Source organism: Periophthalmus magnuspinnatus, chromosome 13, assembly GCF_009829125.3.
Source record: "Periophthalmus magnuspinnatus isolate fPerMag1 chromosome 13, fPerMag1.2.pri, whole genome shotgun sequence".
Taxonomy (NCBI): domain Eukaryota; kingdom Metazoa; phylum Chordata; class Actinopteri; order Gobiiformes; family Gobiidae; genus Periophthalmus; species Periophthalmus magnuspinnatus.
The window spans coordinates 21,132,371-21,160,055 of NC_047138.1; the positions used below are offsets into that span (position 1 = coordinate 21,132,371).

Here is a 27,685-nt window from a genome sequence, read left to right on the forward strand (position 1 = left end):
TTGTTCTCCTTGGCTTTTTCCCGTGTGAACTTCCACCGCATTAATATGTGCGGTAAAAGGCTCCAGATCCTAAATTTTGATTTTAGTCCAGTTGTCATACACATATCGATACCAATGTGTGGGTGGAGTGCCTGGAAATGAGGCCGATGCCTCCTGTTCAAATTGTTCCATATATAAGTTAGCTTCTCCTATTATGGCTAACTTATACATAATCATATACTGCACATATTAATGCAGTGGATCCACTTCTCTGTAACATCTAACCAGATCACCACAGTGGACTAAATTACAGCAGCAGAAACTGTGATCAGAAACAATAAGCTTACAGAGTTGGAAGCCTGACACCTTAGACTGAACGCAACAGCTGCACTGAGCAACACCAAATCTCCTCCCTTCAGCATAACATCAGAGGAAAGGGTATCACTGCTCTAGAAAAGGACCACAGCATCAACATTTTGCCAACTGACAAAGGGAGATGCACTGTGATCCTGAACTTAGCAGACTACAAGGCTAAGGTGACAGTCAGTGACACCACAACCTACGAATTACTGAAACAAGACCCGACTACTGGGTACAAGAAGAAGATCATAGACTGTTTACAGAAACTGGAGAAGGAAGAAGTCTTTGATAGACAGACTCAATTCCTTGCATTTATGGCCTTCCAAAAATGCACAAAGAACAAGTACCCCTAAGACTCCATCACATAAAATGTGGCCAAACATGTGAATACCATCATGGCACAGAGCACCATATTGAGAACACAGCAGATTTTGTTAGCAAAGTCAAGCATCTCCAAATTCCTACCTCAGCAGCGGTGGAGGCAGCAAAGAGGAGCCTACTGTAGGATACTAAGCTAAAAGAGAGAACTAAACTGCAGATCATATCTGCAAACTGCTGGAAATTTGTTTAAATACTACATATTTCCAGTTTAATGAAAACTTCTACAGGCAACTCCATGGCTGGATGGCTCACCGGTCTCTCCTTTTATGGGTAACTTATATATGGAACAATTTGAACAGAATGCTTTGGCCTTGTTTCCATGCACTCCATCCATGCATTGGTATCGAAAAGTGGATGACAACTGGACTAAAATCAAAATTCTAGATCTGGAACCCTTTACTGCTGAAATTGGGAATCCAAACATCAAGTTCACACTGGAAGAGGCCAAGTAGAACAAATTGGCCTTCATAGATGTGCAGTAGGAGAGGACCAGCAACTCCAGGTAGAAGTCTTCAGGAAACCCACACACACTGACCAATACATGCGGTTTGATTAACAGCATCCACTACAGCACTAACTCAGAGTTAATGCACTATACTACAACACCCCAATAAATCCCTCCAGAAACTGCAGCTCCTTCAGAGCTCTGCAGCCCGGGTCATAACACGGACCCCCACTATCCACCACATCATCCCCTTCCTACAACAACTCCACTGGCTCCCAATAAAACAGAGAATGAACTTCAAAATACTAATTACCACCTTCAAAGCAATACACAACCTAGCCCCTTCATACATATCTGACCTCCTCCACATTGCTGCTCCTGCCCGCACTCTACGCTCCTCCTCCTCTCTCCAGCTCACTGTACTCTCTGCCTGACCTGTGACCATGGGGAACAAGGCTTTCAGCCTCTCTGCCTCCCAGCTTTGGAACTCTCTCCCTCCTGATTTCCCCAACTTAGACTCTCTTCCACTCTTCACATCCAGACTCAAAACTCACCTGTTCAGTCCTATCTCTTGTAACCAAGCACACATCTTTTATTTATCAGTTTTTTTTTGTCATGTTTTATTGTATTTGTATGTTTTTATCAAATTTTTATCTTGTTCAGTGTCCTTGGGTGTTTTGAAAGGCGCTTATACATAAAATGCATTATTTTTATTATTAACACAGGGCTCAAGTGGTTCCCATAAACACAGAAGGAAAAGTGAAGGAGGGACAACAGGTGGAGAAAGCCCTCTCGGCTTGTGGATATCCAAATTGGGCGTTCAATAGATCTAAGAGCTAAACAAAACAAAATTGGACAACAGGGAATCTGAACCTAAAATGAAAGGTGTAACTATTCCTTACACAGCTGGTGTGTCTAAAAAGCTTCAGAGGATTTTCAGACAGTATGAAATTCCAGTCTCTTTCAAACCTACAACTACTTTAATACAGAAATTGGTTCACTCAAAGGACAAACCTCAGAGTCACAAAAAAGCCATGTTGTCTACTTCATTCAGTGTATTGAAGAGTGCAGTGAGCGTTACATTAAAGAAACTAAACAGCCACTCCATAAGAGAATGTACCAACACTGTCGCGAGAGCTCCTCGGAACCTCAGTCCACCGTACATCTCCATCTCAAAGCCAGTAACCACTCCTTTGAAGACAGGCAGGTACAGATCTTAGCCAAAGAAAAGAAATGGGTTGAGAAGGGAGTTAAATAAATAATTGTGTTAAGAAAGACAATCCTTCCATGAATAGGAATGGGGGCCCTAAACATCATCTATACCCCAACAATAACTCCATCCTCAGACCCAAAGCGAACAAAGGAAACAAAGAAAACAATAGGGCTAGCCAGGATGCTAATAGGTGTGAAAGCTCCCATTAAGAGCTGAAGAGAAACAGAATGTCTCCACTCCTACAACCTTTTGTCCAGTTGACAGATTTTACTTTTGGCTTTTACTATTTGAAGTAGTAATATTTGGAGTAGTAGTAGTTGTAGTAGTAGAAATTATTTGTAGTAATGGAGGTAGTAATATTAGTATTGGTAATAGTATTAGCAGTAGCAGTGGTAGTAGTAGTAGCAGTAGTAGAATAATTATTAGTACTGTATTGGAAGATGTAGTGGTAGTACTATTTGGAAGTAATAGTAGTACAACAATATATGTGTCAAGAGTCTAACCAACATTACCATACCAGCAGGCAGCAGCATCACCAACTGGTTCTCCTCCTGTCTGTCTCCTCTCTCTCTGTCTCTCCTTCTTTCTTTCATTTCCCCCCCCTCCCTTTCTCCTAGCAATGAGGACGGCTGCAGCATGACTGGGCCTGTCCACGGAAAGCCCTCACACTTGAAGACTCGCAAAAGAAGACAAACTCCATGAGGCAAATAGAACTGCTGGCAACAAGAGTGGAAAAAATACATCTGCAGATTTGTCTTGATGTGTGATTTGTTTAGAAGAAGCAGTACTTCTAGTTTAAAAAAAATAAATGTGTTATTGTAGGGGGATTCATGAGCAGAAAAAAGCTAAAGTAAGCTAGGTGATTATTTTAGCTTTTTCTGCTAATAAATATCATATTTTATATTATATAATGAATCTCTCTCTCTCTCTCTCTCTCTCTCTCTCTCTCTCTATATATATATATATATATATATATATATATATATATATATATATATATATATATATATATATATATATATATATATATATAGTAATTTGCTCAATCTGCACCAAATTTGGTGAAATAGCATTATGCAGTTTGGAACCACAAGAGGGGGACAAAGGTTTGCTGGGACCTGCTGGTTTGTCACGGAGACTGTGGATGTTATTATTTTAAATAATTTAACATTAACAAGCAGCTCTGGATTTATTTATTCATGGGTTTCAGCTGCTACCCATTTCTTTGTTGACGTTCAAAAGTAATAAGGTTTTAAATTATTAATCGCTATGGCAGCTCTTCAAATTTTTCATGATTCAGAAACACACATTTGATTAAAAAACATAATTCTGAAACTGGTTACGCAATATTTTGAGGAATTTTTCCCGTTCAAAAGATGTAATATTATTTATTACCCCTCCTCCTCTCTACTCACCCGGTGTTTATCCTCCGGAGTGACAGGTTCCCTAGTTTAAAATAAAAAATAATATAAATAAATAAATAAATAAATACATACATACATACATACATACATACATACATACATACATACATACATACATTAATTAATTAATTAATTCATGTAAAAAAAATAATAATAATAAAAAAAATTGTGGGCGCATTCCTGACAAGAGTCCGTGCCAATGAGCAGCGAAAGGGGCGGAAACGTCATCATCCTTTACTCCAGCTCGAGGCAAGCGACAGAAGTTTAGAGGGAGTCAGCTAGTGTGTGTCCGGCTACTGCTGTGGAAGAATGGTGCACCTTGGTACGTACACACACGGGGATTTATGCAGCTTTGCGCCGTGGCTTTTCTAACATCGCTAAAACTTTGAGCTGCTTTTTTGCGCAAATGGCGTGGATTAGCGGTTTGCACTGGACAGCGTGGTGTGGTCTCATTACGGTGCTGTGGGCAGGTGATGCAGCCGCGCAGGTTTTTGACAGCTATGGATTATCCTACGCGTTTCGCACCGAGTTATCAGAGGATACGATACTGGTGGCGAACAACGGTTTACGCGTGCCATTCGGGAGATCCGTCTTTATTGATCCCATTAACCATCTGGTGATTCAAGTGCAACCTAGGGATAGGTGCAGCATTACAGTTTTGGACAAAGATCCGTTGTCCCAGAGACCCGGGGAACTGTCTCCTAAAAAGTTTCCATGCGAATTTGGGCCAAACGATGTCAAATATTCGCACTTCGGGTCAAGGAGTCCTTCGAGGGACAGAGTCAGATTACAACTCAGGTATGACACGCAAATTGATACTATAATAATCCCGTTTATGATTGAAGTTGAAGTAGTATTCACTCAGCTGGAAGTGTTGACCAAAAATCTACCGCTGACTGTTGAGAGACTACTTGGCACCAGTAACCCTATTGACAAAAGAATATTGGAATTTACATTTGACAGAGCCACGCAACAATGCAAAATTGTTTCTCTTTCAAGTGGCAGTGTGCTACCCAGGTACGGCAAACTTGAGGAGAAGGACAGCCTGGGAAGCATGGTGAACTGCGATGATTTTATTAACAAGAATGTTCGCTATCAGCACACTTTTGCTTTGAAGTCTCCCAATAGAGATTATATTCCCATGCTGTTGGAGTTATATGATAAGGAAGGCAATTTGCTCAAGCAGGAGTCCTTCCAAATTCTGGTGCGGATTAAAGAGGGGCAGGACAACACTGCTCCTAAACCAAGCTTTGTGGCTATGATGATAATGGAAGTAGACCAGTTTGTCATGACAGCCATCACCATGGATATGCTGGCAGCAGAGGATAAAGAATCTAATCCAGATGAGCTAATTTTCAACATTACGTCACCTTTGTCCTTTGAGGAGGGTTACATAGTGAGTACAGATGATAGGAATTTACCAATAAACTCATTCTACCAAGGAGACCTAAAAGCCTTAAAAATCGCCTACAAGCCCTCCGCTGTGGACTCGGATGCGGAGCGAATTTTTCAAATTGAGTTTGAGGTTGTGGACACAGAAGGAGCTGTGTCGGATCCTTTCGCTTTTATGATAGTGGTTAAGCCTATGAACAGTTTAGCGCCAGTTGTAACTAGGAATACAGGGCAGTTACTGTACGAAGGGCAGTCCAGATCACTTTCAAGTTCTCAGAATTTGGAAATTAGCGACGAGAATAACTTAGATAACGTTAAAATTACAGTTATTGATGGTTTGAGGCATGGACTTTTAACAGTCCTTGGTTCCAGGAGAAAATTTTTCACTCCAGCTGACCTTGATGCTGGAATTGTGATTTACCAACACGATGGTAGCGATACATACAGCGATAATATAATTTTCCGAATGACAGATGGCACTAACGAAGTAGAATTTTTATTTCCGATTACTGTTGTTCCAACCGATGATGAGCCCCCAATTATCAGTGCTAATACTGGATTGGTTTTATTCAAAAATCAAATGATGCCCATCTCGTCACTAATGCTAAGTTCGGCAGATATAGACTCGGAAGATTCGAAAATTAAATTTGTAATAGAAACACCGTTTTCCACAATTGGGGAGGTTCTTTTGCGCCAAGCCGAAGCACCTGAAGATCCGTCAACGTGGCGGTTTAATACTGACGATGAGATGTACGAGAAAGTAGTTACAGAATGGTTACAGCAATATATCATGGATGGAAAACTATATTATAAACATACGGGCCCGCATAGTACAAGTACAGTGATCGATCAGTTTGTTTTTAGGGTTCAAGATGATAATGACCCTCCCAACCAATCAGATCAAAGTTCATTTATTATCAAAATTATCCCTGTTGATGATTTGCCACCAGAGCTGTATTCCGGCACCACTTTGCAAATGACTGTACATGAGTATCAGCTAACTTACTTTCGCAAAAAATTCTTACGCTACAGTGATTTGGATTCTGAGGATAGAGATCTTAAGTATACAATTGTACAAGCTCCAACAGATACGGACGAGAATAACCCAGTTGTATTAGGAACATTAGTATTGACAGAACAGCCCAACACTGAAGTGCTAACTTTTACCCAGGCGCAAATCAACCACCATAAAATAGCATACAAGCCACCAGATTTGGAACTTGGAATTACCACACGTATTTTGCAGTTTAAGTATATTGTCGAAGATATATCTGGAAATCATGCTGAGGGAGTATTTACAATTTTTTTGAAGCCCGTGGATAACAAGCCACCTCAAATAACAAATTCTGGGTTTACTTTGCTTGAACGTGGAACACACATTATATCAAGTGCAGAGCTATACACTACGGACACAGACACAGATAGCAAAGAAATATTATTTACTATTACCCAACCTCCAACGCATGGACATATTCAGTATACATTCATAGACATGACAAAGGGAGACACTTTTATCCTTGACGATATTGAAACAGGAAAAATTTCATATACTCACAATGGTGACGAATCAACCGCAGATTCCATAATTTTAGATGTAAGCGATGGTGTCCATGTTGTTCCGATTACGATCAAAATTTATGCAAAACCAATTGACGATGAAGTTCCAACTATCGCTCTCCCACCCGGCACTATTGGTTCAACAATGGAAGTTCTTGAAAATGGTGCAACAGAAATTACAAATAATGTTATTCAAGGTCAAGATGAGGATACAGATGATCTAAGACTGACTTTTATTGTTGAGGATCCTCCATTGCTAGGACAGATTCTGGTTAGGGGGGTTGCTGCTAGCAAATTTACACAAGCAGATATTATTAATGGTTTTGTAGTGTATGCGCATACGAGTGGTGAAATCGGCATCATGACAAAAGAGGACTATTTTAATCTAACTTTGACAGACATGTCGGATGAATGGACTGTGGGTGGGAATAAAATTACTGGGGTCAGAGTCCACGTTACTATTCTTCCGTTGGACAGTCAGGCTCCGGAAGTGTTTGTTGTTGAACGCTACTCTGTTATCGAAGGTGAGAAAAGTCCAATTGAAAGCATTCACATACAGGCCAACGATGTGGACACCCTTATCGACGATCTTCTTTGCACAATCATAGTCCAGCCAACATCCGGTTATGTGGAAAACATCTCACCTGCTCCGGGGTCAGAAAGATCCAGATCAGGCACAGCCATAAGTGCATTCACCATCAAGGACATCAAGCGGAGTCACATATACTACGTTCAAAGCATTCACAAAGGTGTAGAGCCTGTAGAGGACAGGTTTACTTTCAGATGTTCAGATGGCATAAATTTTTCCGAGAGACGGTTTTTCTCCATTTCCATAATTCCATCTAATGATGAGAAGCCAGAGATTTACATGAGAGAGTTTGTAGTGATGGAAGGTATGAATGTAGTCATAGACACTCCGATTCTCAATGGGGCCGACGCGGATTTCCCCTTGGATCAGCTTACTTTCATTGTCAGCAAACCCCCCAAGCATGGATTTATTCTCAATCAACTCACTACTGGTACTGTTCCCGTCTTCAACTTCACCTTGGATAAGATAAAAGAGGCATCCAGTATTCTGTATGAGCACGATAACTCTGAAACCATTGAGGACAGCTTTGATGTAATTCTCACGGATGGAAAGTTTAGCATTGAAAAGACTGTTATTGTCATGGTGATCCCGGTAGATGATGAAACGCCTAGAATGGCTATTAACAACGGGCTTGAAATTGAAATAGGAGGAGTAAAAGTGATCACCAACAATGCTTTAAAAGCGACTGACCTAGATTCCGAAGATGGCACATTGATTTATGTTATCCGATATGGGCCCGGGCAGGGATACTTACAGACAACAACCCCATATGGAACGTTTCAAAATCTCTCTGTCGGAATGAACTTCACGCAAAATGATATTGACCTTGGCACTATTGTTTACATCCATAACGGCCAAGAGGGAATTCGTGATTTAATCAAATTTGATGTTACGGATGGAATAAATCCATTGATTGACAGGTACTTTTATGTAACAGTGGGTGGTATTGACATGGTGTTCCCAGATGTTGTCAGTAAAGGTGTATCCCTAAAAGAAGGCAGTAGAGTTACGTTAACGACAGATCTGCTTAGCACTACGGATTTGAATAGCCCAGATGAGCATTTAGTTTTCACAATCACCAGAGCGCCAATGAGGGGACACTTGGAATGCACGGATAAACCGGGATTGCCAATATCGTCCTTTACTCAACTTCAGCTAGCCGGTAACAAAGTGTACTACATCCATACAGCTGACGATGAAGTTAAAATGGATAGTTTTGAATTTGAGGTGACCGATGGCTATAACCCTGTCTTCAGAACGTTCCGCATTTCCGTAACTGATGTAGACAACAAAAAGCCAGTTGTCACAGTACACGGCTTGGTTGTAACGGAAGGTGCAAACAAGCTAATCACACCATTTGAGCTAACAATTGAAGATGGAGACACTTCTGATCGACTTTTAAAATTCACTGTAACTCAAGTCCCAGTTCATGGAAAGCTACTTTTTAACAACACTAGATCAGTCAACACTTTTACCAAGCAAGATCTAAATGAAAATATGATTAGCTACAAGCATGACGGTACAGAAAGTGTGGAAGATAGCTTTTCATTCACAGTTACAGATGGCACTCACATGGACTTTTACATTTTCCCCGATACCGTATTTGCAACACGTAAGCAACAAGTGATGAAAATTACAGTGCTACCTGTGGACAATGGTGTGCCACAAATTGTGGTGAATAAAGGCGCTACTACACTTAAAGTTCTGGAGAGTCGACATCTTGGGTTTGTCTTCACCAGTAAGACTCTCAAAGTGGAGGATAGAGACAGTTTGCAGAATGCTGTGATTTTCCAAGTGACTACCCCACCACTGCATGGATACCTGATCAACCACGGAAAAGGGAATGCTACTATTACAAGCTTCACGCAAGGTAAGACAAGATACATTTCAGCTTAATTTGTATCCATGTTCACTGTCTTTTGTTCATTCAAAAAGCACATTCCAAATTCATTTAAGACTGACTTCTTGTGTATTTTAAGATATTGTTATGAGGAAATACCTCATGTCAGTCATATTGCTACATTTTATCCTGTTACCTAACCATAGGAGATATCTATGCAGTTTCACAGGGAGGTTCAAAATGGCATTTGAGTTCAAATGCTAAAGAAATGCCAGCCACCAAAACATATTTAAAAACTTAATTGAAAAATGTAGGCTAAATAAATTACTAAATGGTTTAAGTTGGTGTTGGTTTATGATCTATTCAATCATTAAACTGCAACTTTTGCTGAATCAGTGTACCTGTGTAAGAGTTAGAGCAGACCAATAATGGAAAAATAGACAGCTGTTTTTTTACTTTGCTATACAAACTAGATTCTATCCTAATGATTTAACATCAACATTTACTATTCATACAAATAGTAAAAATTTAGAAAAGGAGGCCATTACTGAAAACTTAATGAGAAGTCACACTCCTAAGCAAGTTATGGATTGATGCTATGGCTTGCAGTGTCATTCCATAGACTTTTTACATTGCACTTGTGAGTCTTCTCTAGCCTAAAAATAGAGTATTTACAAGCAAGAAAGTTAGCAGCCTTTCAAACTCCAATTACTCTCTCTCTCACAATACTACTAATGTAATAATACTGCTAATGTAATCTTTATGTACCAAGGATGTAGGTTTTAAATGCATTGTGTTATATTAAAAGTAAATGGGATGATCCTGTGCTCCATTATGCTAAAAAATAAAGAAATAAATACAGCTTCACAGTTTTTATCATGGCTTCTCAACCAAATTGTAGATTTTTTTTAGAAGTATAAATGGGAAAACAAATGTAACTGTACCCACCTAACTATATTAAAAAAAAAAAAAAAAAAATCTGTATTTACAAGTTATTAATATACATTTCTCTAGATTTTTTGCTAGATGTGTGCCATTTTCAGATATTGTTGGATGAGAACCATTTGGAAACAACTGTCCTGACCCATAATAGTTGTTTACTTAGCTTCATTGATGAAAAAAAAAAAAAAAAATAAATGCAAAAACTGCAGTATTCCAAGTTAACATCTTTAAATGTCAATAGTTCAACCCCATCCATTGGTATTAGCAGCATTAGTACTGTACCACCGTTCCTCATTCACATTGCGTGCTCTCTGGAGGCCCTGGTGTTTAAACTGTCTCACTAAAGTAAACAGACAAAAAGACTCATCTCTGGGGCTTTAGAACTGGTGGCTATGCATTTTTACACAGCACTTTGAAGAGAAAGATTTCCACATCAAATATAGAAGCACAGGGCGCACCAGGTCTCATGTGTTTTAACCGTGCACTATTTTTTACTGTAAATACTGTTTATGGGTTATAGAAGTATGGCACAAAGGCAGTTTTAATTTATAATTTATTGTAGCAGTATAGTTTTAAATAAGCAGAGTAGTGCTAAAAGTACATATTTATTTTTATTAGATTACTGTACTTAAGCTTAAGGATGCACTGATACCGATTCTGCTATTGAATATCGGTGCTGATACTGAAAAATTTAATGGATTGGTTCAATGATTGGTTAAGACAAAATCCTGGTTGAGCCTTTAATTGGATGTAAAAAAGACTATCTACAGGCTGATTTTAGCCTAGAACATCTCACAATTTAAACTTTTATTCATACAATGCTGTCCTGTACTGTATTTTCTGGACTATAAGTCGCACCAGCCAAAAAATGCTGAATATAATGAAGAAGAAAAAAAACAAAACAACAACACATAAGTCGCACTGGACTATAAGTCACATTTTTTGGGGACATTTATTTGACAAAATCTGAGACCAAGAACAGACATTTTATCTTTAAAGGCAAGTTATAATAATAACAATAAAATAGAGAACAACGCTGAATAGCAGTACAGCACATTAATATATTTTAATAATTTCACATATAAGTCACATCTGAGTGACTTATAGTCTGGAAAATACAGTAGTTATTTAGAGAATAAATAACAGTTGCCTAACACTATTGGATCTCTTGTGTAATAAGTTAACTGTGCTTTGAGGAAATAAGTGCCTTTTTCCATCCCTACACTGGTGTCTGGAGATACTTTAGTGGAGATACTAGTTTCTTTAGTTACTTTAGTAGACATTAGTTTCAATATTGGTATTGGTATCAGTAAATTTTGAAGTAAAAGCAAAAACCCATATACTCCCCTACCAAAAAATGTATTAATAAATAAAATAAAATAAATAAATGTTATTTATTTATTTATTATCTATTTTCTATTCTATTCTATTTTCTAATTGTCTATTGTCTAATTACTTTCTTCAAAGTAAAAGTTTACATAGAGTAAGATTACTATGTCTTTAAACAATTTGGGAACACCTAGATGGTGATGCCATGACTTTTGGAAGCTTCTGATAGGTTTATTGCCAATTGAGTTGATTAAAGACACACCTGTGGATGTATTTGAAGGCACACCTGAAACACTTTTTTTTTTTTTTGTAACATCATGGGAAAGTCAAAAGAAATCAGCCAAGATATCAGGGAGAGAATTATGGACTTTCACAAGTCTGGTTCATCCTTGGGTGTAATTTCCAGATGCCAGATGGAGCCACATTCATCTTTTCAAACAGTTTGGCCATAATGACTATTGTTAAGTTTGGAGCAAAAAGCAAGCTTGAGAACACCATCCCAACTATGAAATACGGGAACGATATCCAAAATATTTGGCAATGGTACCAAATACTATTGAAATGTATGTAAACTTCTGACTTTGAAGAAAGTAATGAAAGATAGTCTAAAAAAAATCCTCTCATTATTCTGGAATTTGCCAAATAGTAATAATTTATCAAAAAATAATTTACTCCAAATTAACGTAAAATAGGAAAAGTTTAGTCTGATTTGTATAACCCCAATTCCAAGGAAGGCAGAACGGAATAGACTACAAAGACATGATATTTAATGTTCAAACTGTTATTGTTTTTATGCAAATATTCACTCATTTTCAATCTGATGCCTGCAACACATTCCAATAAAGCTGGGACAGGGGCAAAAAAAGAATGGGAAAGTTGAGGAATGCTTAAAATACACCTGTTTGTAATAGTCCACACGTGAACAGGTTAATTGGAAACAGGTGAGTGTCATGATTGGGTATGAAAGGAACATCCCTGAAGGGCTCAGTCATTCACAAGCAAGAATGGAGCGAGGTTGATCACTTTGTGAACAACTGCGTGAGCAAATAGTCCAACAGGGTAAGAACAGCATTTCTCAATGTACAATTGCAAGGAATTTAGGGATTTCATCATCAAGATTCAGAAAATCTGGAAAAATCTCTGCACGCAAGCGGCAAGGCCGAAAACCGAGATTGAATCCCGTGACCTTCAATCCCTCAGGTGGTACTGTATTAAAAATCAACATGAATGTGTAAAGGATATTACCACATTTGGTCAGGAACACTTCAGGAAACCTTTATCAGTTAACACAGTTTGTCGCTACATCTCCAAGTGCAAGTTAAAACTGTACCATGCAAAGCGAAAGCCGTATATAAACAACATCCAGAAACGCCGCTGGCTTTTCAGGGCCCAAGCTTATGCAAAGTGGAAAAGTGTGCTGTGGTCTAACAAGTTCACATTTCAAATTGTTTTTGGAAATCATGGATGTCGTGACCTGTGGGCCAAAGAGGAAAAGGACCGTCTGGATTGTTATCAGCGCAAAGTTCAAAAACCAGCATCTGTGTTGGTATGGGGGTGTGTTAGTGCCCTTGCCATTGTGCAGTTGTAACTTGCACATCTGTGAAGACGCCATTAATGCTGAAAGGTACATACAGGTTTTGGAGCAACATAGGCTGCCACCTAAGCAACGTCTTTTTCAGGGATGTCCCTGCTTATTTCAGCAAAACGATGTCAAGCTGCATTATGCACGTGTTACAACAGCATGGCTTCGTAGTAAGAGAGTGCATGTACTAGACTGGCCTGCCTGCAGTCCAGACCTGTCTCACATTGAAAATGTGTGGCGCATTAAGAGCAAAACACGACAATGGAGACCCCAGACTGCTGAGCAATTGATGTACATTCAGCAAGAATGGGAAAAGATTCCTCCTGTAAAGTTTCAACAATTAGTGTCCTCAGATCCCAAATGCTTATTGATTATTGTTAAAAGGAAAGGTGATGTAAGACAGTGGTAAATATGTCCCATCCCAGCTTTATTGGAACGTGTTGCAGACATCAAATTGAAAATGAGTGAATATTTGCATAAAAACAATAAAGTTTATCAGTTTGAAAATTAAATATCATGTCTTTGTAGTTCATTCAGTTCAATAGGTTGAAAAGGATTTGCAAATCATTGTATTCTGTATTTTTTTTAAGTTTTACACAGCATCTCAATTTGGTGATTAAGGTGGGAAACATCTCCAAAGGTAACGGAGAATGATTGAGCCAAGCTCCCAGGATATGAGCTTGGAAATATATATATATATATATATATATATATATATATATATATGGGAGAGAGTAGAGACAAATACTCCCATTTCATAACAAGCAGATGTCCATTACTTTAAACTATTTTTTTGTCAATATTTTCATTTCATGTTACATTTTTCAAGAATTTTTGTTCAGTGATGAAATTCTTCGGGTCACTGTGCTTGCCATTTTCAATCCAGGATTAAATTAACCAACAAGTCTAAAACACTGTGGAAATAGACATTCCATTTCTTATGGAATACATTTATTGCTTTGTTATACTTCCTTCTTTCTCTCTCCTCTGTCTCCCTTTAATTACCTACTTTCAAATTAATATATTTTGTTTTGTCATTTTTCCCCAGCGGACATCGACGACATGAGGATCTGGTATATTCTGAGACATGGAGAAAATTCCACCAGTGACATCTTCTCTTTCTCAATTGAGGACAGTGGTAAGTCTATCCATCCACACACGCCCACATGCACATACTTATGTTCACTGCTTTTTGAAATATCTTTGCCAAAAATGGGCCTGCTGTGCTTGGATAACCACTCATAGTCATATTCCACCTCTCACCAAAAGAGAGAATTCAATTAACCTCTTTCTACTGTCGCTGGGATTAATCTTAATTAATGCCATCTGAGAGATGGCATTGTTTAAAGTTAACACAGTCAGAGGGAAGTGTTTGATGGGTTTTGCAGAGTTGTTTCCTTGTCTTACATTTAGACAGTTTCGGTATGAATTTTGTGGAGTTATTGAAGATTCAATGTCATTATGTTGTTTCCACTAGCGCTGTGAAATTAAAGCAGTTGTACTTGATTTTTAACTCTTAAAAGTGTGAAAAACAGAACTAGTTTATTTTAAACAATTTGCAGTCGTCCAAAGTTATTCCTCACTTACCTTACACTTTATAGGCATCCTAGTTATTCACTATGATGAGTTTATAAGCTAGAACAGACAGAGTTTGCCTTCTTTGTAAAGCTAACAACAGCTAGCGTGTTAACTGCACACTTCCTGATTATCCAACAATAAAACTTTATAATTTAGATACAGACAGTAAGCAGCTGACATATTTTGACCCCAGGAGCTTGGTAAAGCGCCTTTAATCCACTTTTAATCGAGATGAATTCAGTCATTTCTAATTGTCAATGATTAGCTTGGATGCTTTTAAAGGAGAGGTCTTCAGCCAATCCTCTGTCCGTAAAAGTATGTGGTTTGGAGCAGACGAACAAAGTTACATGGGTGTACAAAACTTTGGTCTAAGTTACACGGGTGTACAAAACTTTCTACTAGTCAATAAGTGACAGTAGTGTGTTCATCCTCTGATCTGAAGGTTGGTGACTCGAATCCCGCTCTCGACATGAACATCATTGGTTAAGCAAGACACTTAACCCTCCATGCCTCCAGTGTCCACATAGACTGGTGTGTGAATGGGTGAGTGGTATGGTGATGTAAAGCTTTGAGTGCCTTGAAGGTGGAAAAGTGCTATATAGAAATGTGACAATTTACAAAATCCTTATGTTGTCGATTTAACAGTAGTAGTTTTCATCCTTTTACTAACTACTTCAACTGCTCTTGAGTCGTTGGGCAAGACACCTCATCCACCCTACTTATATGGATGGAGAGTATGAGTTAGGACTGCACAATTTATCACCAAAATATCATGCAGTATTGGCTAGTGCAAAATTCTCCTGATAGAAAAGTGTTTTTTTAAGTCAATAAAAAAAAAAAAAAAAAAAAAAAAAAAAACCCTGCAACTTTTAATCATGATTTTAAATTTCCCATGTATTTTGAGATATATACAGATATATTGTATGAGCAATTCTTGAGGTCAAAATAAGTCTGCTGTGTCTCATTTGAAAGCATTTTATTGTCCGATAATCAGGAAGTGTGTGCTAGCATGTTAGTTGTTGGCTTTACCATGACAACAAAACCCCACTCTGGTCTTGTGAGTTGTAAAAAAGTGCTTATAAGCTCATTGGTATGAATAATTGGGATGCTCAGAATGCATAATAAACATTATAACTTTGGTCAGAGAATTGTGTAATATTATTACCTGATCACAAACCGGGAGTTGTTTTGTTTAATTTGCACATTTAACACACACATGCTGAATATTTAAACTGAGTTCTTCTCTGAAATATGAGATCTGCTGTTGTTTGTGGAGGAAATTATGGTACTTCAAAAACTGCAGCCTTTGTGATTTGGTAATTATGTCTATTGAAATTGCGATTTTGTGATTAATCTTGCAGCCTTAACAAAAACTATTATTTTGAAGTAGCCTACATGTTTTGGCTCCCAGCCTGCCTTTTCAGTGATAAGATATTATTTCCTGGCCTGTCCACACCTCTGTCACGTTTAGTGTGAGTGTCTCCAGCTGCAGGTTGGTGCTCTTTACCAAAACTCGTGCTGAAAACTCATGTGTCTCCTGTTTGTCAGACCTGTCCTAGCCTCAGATGAGTAATGGTGTGACTCGGACGGTAAACATACTAAGATGTTGGTGGATGTCTGTGCCACCGTTTCATCTGGGGAAAGAAATGAAGTAAAGACACATGAGTTAAACAATGCACTTAACTCAGTTAAACAGGGAATACTCTCGTTTACTAGGGCTGTAACCTTATAAAAACATTCTTGGTCAACTATAGACATGCCTTGTGCATCAGTTAGTTGACTAAAAGGGAAATGTGACAACAAAAAGTAGATTGTGACAGCAAAAGCTCTGACTATTATTTAGCCTGTCACAATATAAAATTTTGAAATCCGATGTATTAGATTCCCCCTAGTACAAAGAAAAAGTCGATAAACTCACGATAAATATTGACCTTTACATATTTAACGATAAGTTGATATAGCAATTAGCTTGAAAAGTACTATCAATGATTTGACCAAATATTTGACCAAAAGTGCGGAAGGTTGAGCGTTACCAACCCACGCACAACTTGGGTCCTGGAACCCATCTCCTTGAGAGGGCCTGGACTCATTTCTCTGGTATTGCCTGCGGGAAGAGGTGGTGAGCTGATGTGGGCTTCCCTATTGCCCCACAGCTCAGCCACCAGTGAACTAGAGGGTCAGGGACGCCATCGGGTCAGGGACAGGTCTCTCATAGTTGTGTCGGCCTATGGGCTAAACAGCAGGGCAGAGTACCCGGCCTTCTTGTAGTCCCTGGGAGGGGTATTAGACAGCCTGCCTGTGTGTCAGTTGAGGAAATATATACCCGTCACTCTCTCTATAGGTTAATCTGTCCTTGTGGTTTAGCCCTGAGCCTGCTCCTGCTTGCTCCTGTCTGCTCCTGTGTGCAGGGACATGGGTGCATTCAGGTCGGCTTTACTAAAGCAGAGACCTGGACAGCCCCTCACTCAGTGCTGGCTCTCCCCACGCCTCTGACAGGCTGCAGGTTTGGGCTGTGTGTCCCCGTCTACACACAGCATCTCTCCAGACATGCTCTTTCAGACTGGGACAAAAGATGATTGATCATGGACTTCATAAATATGTGCTAGTCTGACTGAAGCTTTTTCTTATGTAAAGCACGCACACAAAATCAATAGCACTTTGTAGTGTTTGTACTGCAGAAGGGTTATGAATGCATTAGATTCTTTTTGCTTATTGATAAACTGGTTAAATATTGGAAAACGAAGGGTTTTTGGCTAGCTCCAACTCTGAGATTGTTTATATCTTGATTAGTGTTGTCACGATATAAAAACTTTTTGATACTAAGAAATATACACAATACTCAATACCAATTCCAATATGATGATAATTGGAATTGGTATTATTCTTATTTGAATTGGTGTTATTCTACTATCTAAACACAATTTGTTTCTAGATTAGAATGCAATTTTCAGCATTAAAACTATTACCAGCTTTATACTAACTACTAGTTGAATAACCGCTTAAAAGAATATCAGTTACCACACAATTTATCCCAAATGCAATTTTGTTGTGATGATACTTATGGCAACGTCAGCTCCCATTGGGCACTGCAGTTTTCTAACACAGAAGTCAGCAGACTTGTTTCTTTTATTAAGTAATTTTAGATGAACATTGTGATTGTGTGTCCAAATTATAACATAATGATCCATGGGTGTCATAGATTATAATGATATAGCAGACACAAGCACAATAGGTCTTCTTCAAGGTTAGGGCTTTTGGACAGGTTTAGAAACTGGGCAGAACAGGGGTGGTATTTTTAATGTTTTCTTCTTCCCCCCTCCTTTTCGATCGTAAATTTAAAAAAAAGTGAAATGCACATTAAGTGAACTGGATACATGCGTTCATTAATCTGCTTGAAATAAATACATTAAAAATCATAAGTTAAAAGATAGCTATGCTGAATATGCATTACATAGGATTATCTTTTGCTGAATTTTTGAACACCAGATTTTAAAAAAAGGTATTTTCAGTGCCAGCCTCCCCTCATCTCTACAGGCACGTTTAGTTTATTATTTCTACCTCATTTATCTGAAGACCACCCTGCATGACCATAAGCCCCCTCTCCCAACCCCACTCTCCCCCCTCACCACCCGGGGGGCAGTAATGTGGCATCAACATTTTATCTGGGCTTAATCAGTGCTGACACTCAGAACATACTTGGATCTGTCTCGCTGCTAATCCAGTGTTTTAGAGATTAGCGTTAGCTTCATTGTGCACTGCTCCTCCAGACTGCTAAAGCTCCCACATGCTTTACACGTGTGCTAAAGGGGGATTATCCAGGTGTTCAGATTAAGGATAACTATGTTCTTTTGTGGCAAGAAGTAGAGGGGTAGAATTGTTTGCAATATTACTGTATTTTTATTTTTGTGAATTACATTAAATTTGTAACACATTTTTGAAAAGTTTTTAAAGTAAGAAAAGATTGAAATATGTGCAAACTAATACAAAAAGGATGACATATTTCAAATAAGGTTATCTAAAGTATTGAAAATCAGATACTAATTTATACTAAAATTACTATCAATTAGTAGAACTAGATAGTCATTTGAGCAGGTATTGATACTAAAAAAGTCAGAAGGACAGAAATGAACCTTTCCTGAATATCTTTAGAATAATCTTGCCCTCTATCAGAACAAGTATAAAACCACACACAGACTATTATCTGCCAAAAATCACATTCTACTGTCTAAAGAATGTTTTTAATTATTATACTGGTATTGAATTGGTATTGCATATCAGGCTATTCCTTAGTATCAAAATTGTGTGAAATTTTTGTATCGTGACACTAGTTTCAGAATAATTGTTTATAGTATAAGGTTAGGTAATTCTCTAACATTTGATGGGTTATTTTAATTACAATTTTGATTCAAATTCAATTAATCTTTCATCTCCAGTGAAAAGGTATTTTCACTAATTAGGAAATTACATTGAAATTGCCCAGGCACTTTTTATTTTTAGTAAAGGCAATTTAAGCATTGTAATGGTATCTGGTGAAGAAGTATGGACTTCAAAAACATGGAGGGGTAGTTTCTCAAATACCACAAAATAATTTCACAAGTTTTACTTGAGCATGCAGGAGTGAGACAAAACAAAAAGAGGAGGTATTATGCAAAATTGACTTCTGTAGCTTTCTACCATGTTATAACATTGTTAGCTCATCAAAAACATGCCTGAAGAGGATTTATATGTCATCCACAAATGTTTGGAACCCTCCTTACGTTTAGCTGAAAGAGGCCACAAAGCCCATGCCATCAATGCACATGGACATTTTTCATAAATATGCAAGATCAGGATACAAAGCACACTATAACTTGACAAACCTGATGTCCCGCTAATGTGCATTAGCGGGGTGCATGTGTTGTGATTGTGCTCTGAAGGGGGAATGGCTTAGCACGGAGAGCAAAAGGAGGGAGGACTCAGAGCGTCAAAAATGAAATTGAAATTTATTAAACATGTTAATACATTGTTTTTGGCGAATATATCATTTTCTAAACGATAAAAGGTAACATGGAGATCTAAATATGGTATGTGTTCGCAATTATCCATCTATTCATCCATTTTCTTCCGCTTATCCGGGGCCGGGTCGCGGGGGCAGCAGTCTAAGCAGGGACTCCCAGACTTCCCTCACCCCGGACACGTCCTCCAGCTGCTCCGGTGGGACCCCAAGGCGTTCCCAGGCCAGCTGAGAGACATAGTCCCTCCAGCGTGTCCTGGGTCTTCTCCCGGTGGGACATCCCTAGGGAGGCGTCCAGGAGGCATCCTAAGCAGATGCCCAAGCCACCTCAACTGGTTAGGAACGTAGATTGACCGGTAAATCAAGAGCTTTGCCTTTGGGCTCAGCTCCTTCTCCACCACAATGGACCGATACAGCGACCGCATCACTGCAGACGCTGCACCGATCCGCCTGTCAATCTCACGCTCCATCCTTCCCTCACTCGTGAACAAGACCCCGAGATACTTGAACTCCTCCACTTGAGGCAAGGACTCACCACCCATCCGGAGAGGGCAAACCACCTTTTTCTGGTCGAGAACCATGGCCTCGGATTTGGAGGAGCTGATTCTCATCCCAGCCGCTTCACACTCGGCTGCAAACCGCCCCAGTGCCTGCTGCAGGTCCTGGCTCGATGAAGCCATCAGGACAACATCATCTGCAAACAGCAGAGATAAAATCCTGTGGTTCCCAAACCAGACCCTCTCCGGCCCCTGGCTGCGCCTAGAAATTCTGTATTCTGTACGCATCACTTTGATTTATTTTGTCAGAGAGAGAGAGAGAGAGAGAGAGAGAGAGAGAGATCTCATATTTACTCTCTAATTGCCAGTGACGTGTGTGTAAAATTATATGTATATATTTATATACGTATATATACGTATAATGTCCCGCTTGGCAGCAACTTAAAAAAACTTTTATTGTGTTGTGAATGCAGCGCGCTGGGACGAATGTCCGCATGTGCCCAATAGAAATGAGGCAGCCAGCCAGGTACGGACGAAAACACTCCATGGCAACACTGCTGTAACTTTCACTCATTGAAAAATGTTTCTCTGCTTGCATAAAGCCCGGCCAATGTCCCACCCCCAAGAGACATATACCCCACCGTGATTGGTAGTTTCGTACAGCTCCGCACACAACACTGTAAAGTGCCATACATATCAAATTCGTGGACCGCACTAACATTAAACTTTCATATTAAGGCGGGGGCCACAAGTCTGAGACCCCTGCCTTAGGGGTCCTTGAAGATCTGGAGATGGGTCCCCGATCCTGACAGGTTGCCCCAGTGGCACTGAATGATTGATCAGATGCAGAGAATAAATTTCCCTCACAAGGGATGAATATAAGTATACCTTAACGTAACCTTAACATAATAGTAGTATAGAAGCAGTATAACTCAGGTTAATATCAATAGCAGATAACTTGAAAGTGGTAAATCTCTTTTGGAAATGTAATTGGAGCATAGCAAAAGCGTGATGAAGGGGTATAGACTTTATAATCAGGGAGAGAAGCACTTTCTCAATTAGCACATAATGATGTTATAAGATTAAAGCTAGCTTGTGTTTTGAACTCTGGATGTAGAAGTGACCTAAAATTGCAGGATTACCCAAACATAATTGAAACAAAACACAATGTATATTGTTCATAAGGAATCAGTTGATCATTTCTCTTGTAGCATAGCTTGGAATCCTAAGCTTTCATTCAAAAATATGCTTGATATGGCACAATAACAAACTAATTCCATATTCAACTGGCCACTTTCCAACCATTTACACAATGTTTTTCCTGTATGATTTTTGATGAATATGCTTTGGGACATTGCACACTCAGCAGATGAGACATATTAATTATTTTCTCTTTGTCATGTTTCTCTTTCTCTTTGTCCCTAGTACTGCCTTAGAAATCCTCATATATTAAAATTTTCTCATAAGAATATTCGTAAAAAATATCAAGCTCAACGTTTCCCATACTGAAGCAACGTCATTTTGCCTTTGCCAAGAAGGGAAATCCAGGGTTTTGCTAATAAGGATGCACGTATTTGATGTGAGCACATGTAGACGGATAACAAAGCCCGAGTTCTGAGGCACTGTGCCTGGGCTTGTTGTCATGGTTGCCTGAGGGTCTGGCTGCTGCAGAGGAGCCTGTTAAAATAGTGCTGAGTGAATGGCTCCAGGAACAGAACAGAGAGATAAAAGTTTTTTGAATGAGAGCTCACACGAAGAGCAGGAGAAGTCGTGTAGTATGTGACGTACATATTATGCGCTACACATATATGTGCCAAAAGAAGTGACAGTACATGTGTACTGCATGTAGTATGTGTACTACACCTGCAGTATGTGATAGCAGAGGTGCCGGTATGTGTACTACACATGTAGTATGTGTACTACACCTGCAGTATGTGATAGCGGAAGTGCCGGTTTGTGTACTACACATGTAGTAAATGTCAGCAGAAGTGACAGTGTGTACAACACATGTACTGTCACTGTACTGCTGACACAAACTACATGTGTACTACATGTAGTTTGCAGCAACACCAGAGAAATGGAGAGTGCAACCACTTTCAAGGAGTTGGGTACCAGAGCCCAGGCTGTGTGTGGATGTGAGCTCAACTATATCTACTTGACAACCTGCACAAGCTCAAGCTCCTGCACCCCAGTGAGATGATGTTCCACGTCACCACAGTCAGATGTTGTGTCCATGGACTGGGTTGTCGAGACACCCATCCTTGCCTGCTGCCCAATGTTCCTTTCATCTGACCCCTATGAAACCCTCTGCAGGTGGTGAACCCACAGGAGGACTGATCCACGTCGTCGTTTCAGGCTGAGTCCAGCCAGGTCCCGTGGGCAAAGGCCTGGCCACCAGGTACTAGCATTCGAGCCCCAACACCAGGCCTGGCTCCAGGTGGAGCCCCAGCTGCGCCGTACCAGGTGACGTCACGGTCCTTGGTATTATACTATTCACAGAGATATTGTGAACTGACAGTTCAAGGGTTAGGCCTATTCAACCTTCTACAGCTCAAATTTCATTTTCATGCTAAATATTGACCTCCAGAAATGATTGTTCCATCTATCATGTATTGATCAATAATCAATCAATTATCATGTCAGTCCTACTTACATAGCTACAACTGGCCTTTTGCTGACTGACTCACACCACATTCACACATTCACTCGCATGACAGTTCTACTAGTTTATTGTATGATTTATAAGGAAATGGCTAGAGCTTAAAGAGTGTTTGCCCATCATACACTCAAAAGTGATTTAACCCACACTCATTAGCATCTTTTTTGTGTCCTTGGGCAAGACTCTTTACATGTATGGCATCCTCTGCTATACAATCGCTTTTACGTTCTTAAAGGATTTATAATTTATATTAACGTGAGTAAGACATGAGATTTTACTTGCTCGTGATGTGTGGAGCTGATATGTGCGTGCCTAACCAAGGAGGCAGGTACGTAGCAATAGCCTAGCTCTTACAAAACCAACAAAAATATAAGTTCAGATCTACATATAAGATTTGGGCTGTACGTTTTTTTTAGTATGATAAAACTATAAGCAGTGAATATACTGAAAAAGTAAAAAAAGGGTTATGTTCAAAGTCTTATTACAATTACGTAGGCTAATGATACTAGTAGAAGAGTTCAAACTGTAGTAAAGTAGGCTTGTAGTAAATGGCTACTGTGTTCTGTTCATTTATAGGCCTGTTCTCATAGAGCTACATTGAACACCCAGTTCATAAACTAATGCCCAAACATTGTGGTGATCCCAGTTCTGTGTGATTCTCTAGTGAAAAGTCCATTTACTGTTTTCATTTATATTTACGGCAAAATAAAAACATGACCATATTAGCACTACAAAGTATTAAGTTACTAGCACTACAAAGTATTAATTTACCCTATGTTCAACTTGTCAGCATAGCAACCAAGTGTCACATACGAATGCAGTTACATTAACAACACATTAACAGTTACAAAACAAGAAAAGGTGTCAGCCCAAACCAAAATATCAGATCATTGCACTAACCCCCCTTATCAAAGTCCATCACCCACGAGGGGCACACAAAAGTCACATCCTTAGAAAATTGGGAGGTCTGCAGACCCTTCTTGGGACTGCCCCTCAGGGGACAGAGAAGGTGAGGGTGCCCCAGCAGGGAAACATGCAAGTGTCAGAGGAACCGACAACATTGTAACTACAGGTGTTTACAGCATGAGGAGGGGTGGGATTCGAGACAATGGGCGAGGACTGTGATCACACCCTTGTAAGGGGCCACTTTATTATGGTGCCGCACCAATTTGCACCCTCTATGTGGCAACACTACCCTGTACACAACCTCTCCCAGTCTCTCCAAGATTATGCATGGTCCAAGCCAATCACTGCCCAGTTTAGCGCATCTGCCTTTTTGGGCTGGGGGCTATACACCCAGACTTGGTCCCCCACTGCAAAAGGGCATCCTTTGATGTGCACAACATAGTTCCTCTTATTGTTTATTTTCTGAACACAGTGGATAGTGTAGGCCATAACCCATGCCAAACAAACACAAAACAAGCACAAAACAGCAGTTTTGGTTCAGCAGAGCCAGTCTCCTAACTGACCAGTAACTGACAATAGAACCTTCCCATCAACTCGTCGATATAGCCAATATTTACATGCACGCCATGATTCTCTCACACCTGACTTACTGCCTGACGAGCTTCTCCCAGGCCAACCATACCACACTCAGACCACTACAAACACTGTATAAACAGACACTCAAAGTTCTAGACAAAAAACCACGCCACATCCATCACTGCAGCATTTTATCTAAATATAATATTTTAAGTTGGGAGAATCTGATAAGATTCACAGATGCCTGCTTTGTTTATAAAATCTTACATGGACTCACCCCTCCACCGCTCAATGACTTTGTTAGACTAAGATCAAGCTCAACCCGCATCACTAGAGGAGCCTCAAGAGGAGACTGTCTGATTCCATTCAGAAAGACAGCATTTGGTCAATCAGCCTATTCTGTTAGAGCTTCTAAAGGGTGGAACAGCATCCCTACAACTATCAGGGAGAGCTCCACATACAGCTCTTTTAAGTCTCAATTTAAACGTTGGCTTTTAACAAATCAGACCTGTCAACACCAAACTCCTGCTGCTGCCATCTAGTGTTTGTCCCTCTGCATGTGCTTCTCTGTAATTCTGCTTCAACAAATCTTTTTATTGGCCCTTTGTTTATTTTCTTGTGCTTTTTTAACATAATCTTTTACTGTTATTAATTGCATGCTGTTTTTAATAACCTGTCTGTTTTAATTATTTCGTTTGTTTTCGCTATGATTCACTTCGCTTGTCTTTGCTATGATTTTATTTATTTTATTCTCTGTGTCCTCTGTAAATTATTTAAATTTGCAAGGAGTCATCTGTACATCATGGCAACGGACAACAGATGAAAACTAGCCTCTTGGCTAATTCTGGCATGTTAAACAGTTACTGTTTACTGTTACATGCACTGTCCGCTATAAATAAATAAATAAATATAGTGTCACAAGCAGTTACATTAACAACAACACATTAACAGTTAAAGAAACATCAGATCATTACAGTATCACTCCAGCACTCATTACACCCTACCATCTCCCTCGAACTCCATACTGCCCCCTACTACTGTGCACACCCTCCACTCTCCTCCTCAGCATCTAAGGCCCAGCTGTGTGCTCTATAATCAGACACAACACTGGCACATCTCTGACAGCATAGCATCCAGCCTTTAGCCATCAGAGAAGCCATTGGAGAATGTTCTGGTTCTGCTGCTGTTTTGTCTGATTAACATGTGCGCTGATGTACCTTTGGCACAGATCCAGCTCTTTCATTGCATGAGAAATGGTTCTCATACAACCGTGTGAGTGAATAGACAAAAGGAGTTTCCCACTTTGGGAATATCTGCTGATAATAGTACTTTGTTACACCTATCTTAATCTTGGTTTGTCAAATTGATGACTCCACAGAGTGAAACTGTGAAGTGACATTGGTCTTTAAAGTGTAAAGTGAAATAAAGGGGGCTACTAAACTGAAGTACACTAGAGGATTTGTCATTTTATGTTTAATCATGCAGCCATGGTGTCACAGGACAAGACACTTGACCAGTGTAAGGCTATGGGTGCTTGTGAATTTGACTTGTGAATATTTTGTTTGTTTGAAGGCAATATGCTATTAATACTTTTGTCTTCTGTTTTTGAAATAGATATATCGTTTTATTACTTTGAAATAACCATGAGTGAATGTGTTAGTTTTGAATCCCCAGTCATATCTGTGTGATATTATGGTTATAGAATACCATCAAGCAAGACATTCACCTCATTTCTGTTCCCATTTCTTTAATTTAAAGTCCCTAGAGATGCCTTGTCTTCCGTTCCATCTCATTTTGTAAACACAACTGCACCTGAAGCCATGCACTCATATAATTTCATATAGAGGTGCCCCAGCAGTCCTTTGTCCCCCACACACCACTCCTACACTACCCCCACCCACCCTCCTTCCATCGGCTGCTGCTACACTATTTTAAGTGCAATTTGACAGATGCCATAGAAGCGATACAGAAGGAGAGGGGCTGGGTGAAGGTGAAAGATATATTAAACTACTGTGCTGGTCCCATTAGCATTAGCTCCTGTCGCCTTTAGCAATGGTATGAAATGTTCTTTTGAGTTGCTAAACGAAGCCCATATTGTCAACAAGGTTTAAAAAACAGTTCATTTCTGCAGACTAGCATAGCATCCATTTGAATCTTTAGGACAGGTGGTAACATGCAGGTAGATCATGTACTAAGTATGTTGGGGAAATAAATAAATAAATAAATAAATAAATAAATAAATAAATAAATATATATATATATATATATATATATATATATATATATATATATATATATATATATATATATATATATATATATATATATAATGTTAGGAAAAGATTTTAGACAAGAAAATCTGTTTGGCAGGAATTAGAAGTATGATTACTGACAAGGAATTATAGCATCTATTGACATCAATGGTTAAAAAACGTCATTTGTGTGGGCTAGCATAGCATCCATTTAAATGTTTTGCATAGCAGCTGGATCATGTGCTTAGTATACCGGCAATGGTGAAAACGGGAGTTCACAATATGTTATCTTGAAAATGAGCAATTAAAGATTACTCAAATACGAGAGGGTGTAAATGATGAGGAGAAATAACTATAAAATGGTTAGCTCTGAAAGCTCTGAAAAGTTCATTTTGTATGATAGGTCTGCTTTAACTGACAAAGAATTGTAGCCTATGTTGACTAAAACATTTCATGGTCGAAAAAGTTTTTAGTAAAAAAAAATCAGACTGGCAGGAGTTAAAAGAGAAAGAAATAAACTGCTTTTTAATGTACACACTGCAGTGAATCATGTGCTAAATATGTGCCAAATTTACAAGATTGATGGGAATACAAAGTTTCAGGGTCAGAAAAGTTTTTAGACAAGAAAAATTGAGAAAATTGATTTGCAAGAGTATTGACTGACAACCTAAGGAAGGCAGTGAAAATATATGGGATGCGTTTGTTTTTGAACGTACTCAGTGAGTGAATCAATCATTCTTTTCTGATGGTAGACTACTCTTTGTTTTTCAGGCATTTTGAACCTATGCCCAAAGTTGCAACAGAAAGTTGTCCTACATTAGACGTTTTGGCATATTTTGAAAGGTAATTTATCATATCAATCTAACTCAAAGAAAATGGTTATTTCTGGTTATTTCTGTTATTTGATGTATTTAATCATGTAATTGATAAAAATAATTTGAGCAATAGATTTGTTGATGAAACATAAACTGGTAGCATAAAGTGGTTAGCATCAAGAAAGTTCTGGGTTCATTTTCCTACTTGTCTAGGTGTTTCTTCTGCCTTGATACAACATGATAAGCTAACGCTCCAGCTAGGTACTCCTGACTTGAAGCTTCCTGACTTGAACAGGCTTATTTATTTATTTATTTATTTTTTATTTAAACAAACTAAAAAAGGATGGGCTGATCAATCTGAATCAGAAATGTAAAC

At 39.0% G+C, this 27,685-nt stretch overlaps 1 protein-coding gene across 1 annotated transcript in view; it reads left to right on the forward strand.

Annotated features, from left to right (window-relative positions):
* Positions 1–4,208: 4,208 nt before the first annotated feature.
* The window catches only part of LOC117379835 (FRAS1-related extracellular matrix protein 2-like), a 262,201-nt gene continuing 238,724 nt past the window's right edge, over positions 4,209–27,685 (forward strand). The window contains exons 1-2 of the mRNA XM_055226041.1: positions 4,209–9,210; positions 14,082–14,171. Coding sequence (XP_055082016.1) covers positions 4,209–9,210; positions 14,082–14,171 — 5,092 coding nt within the window. The remainder of the gene's footprint in view (positions 9,211–14,081; positions 14,172–27,685) is intronic.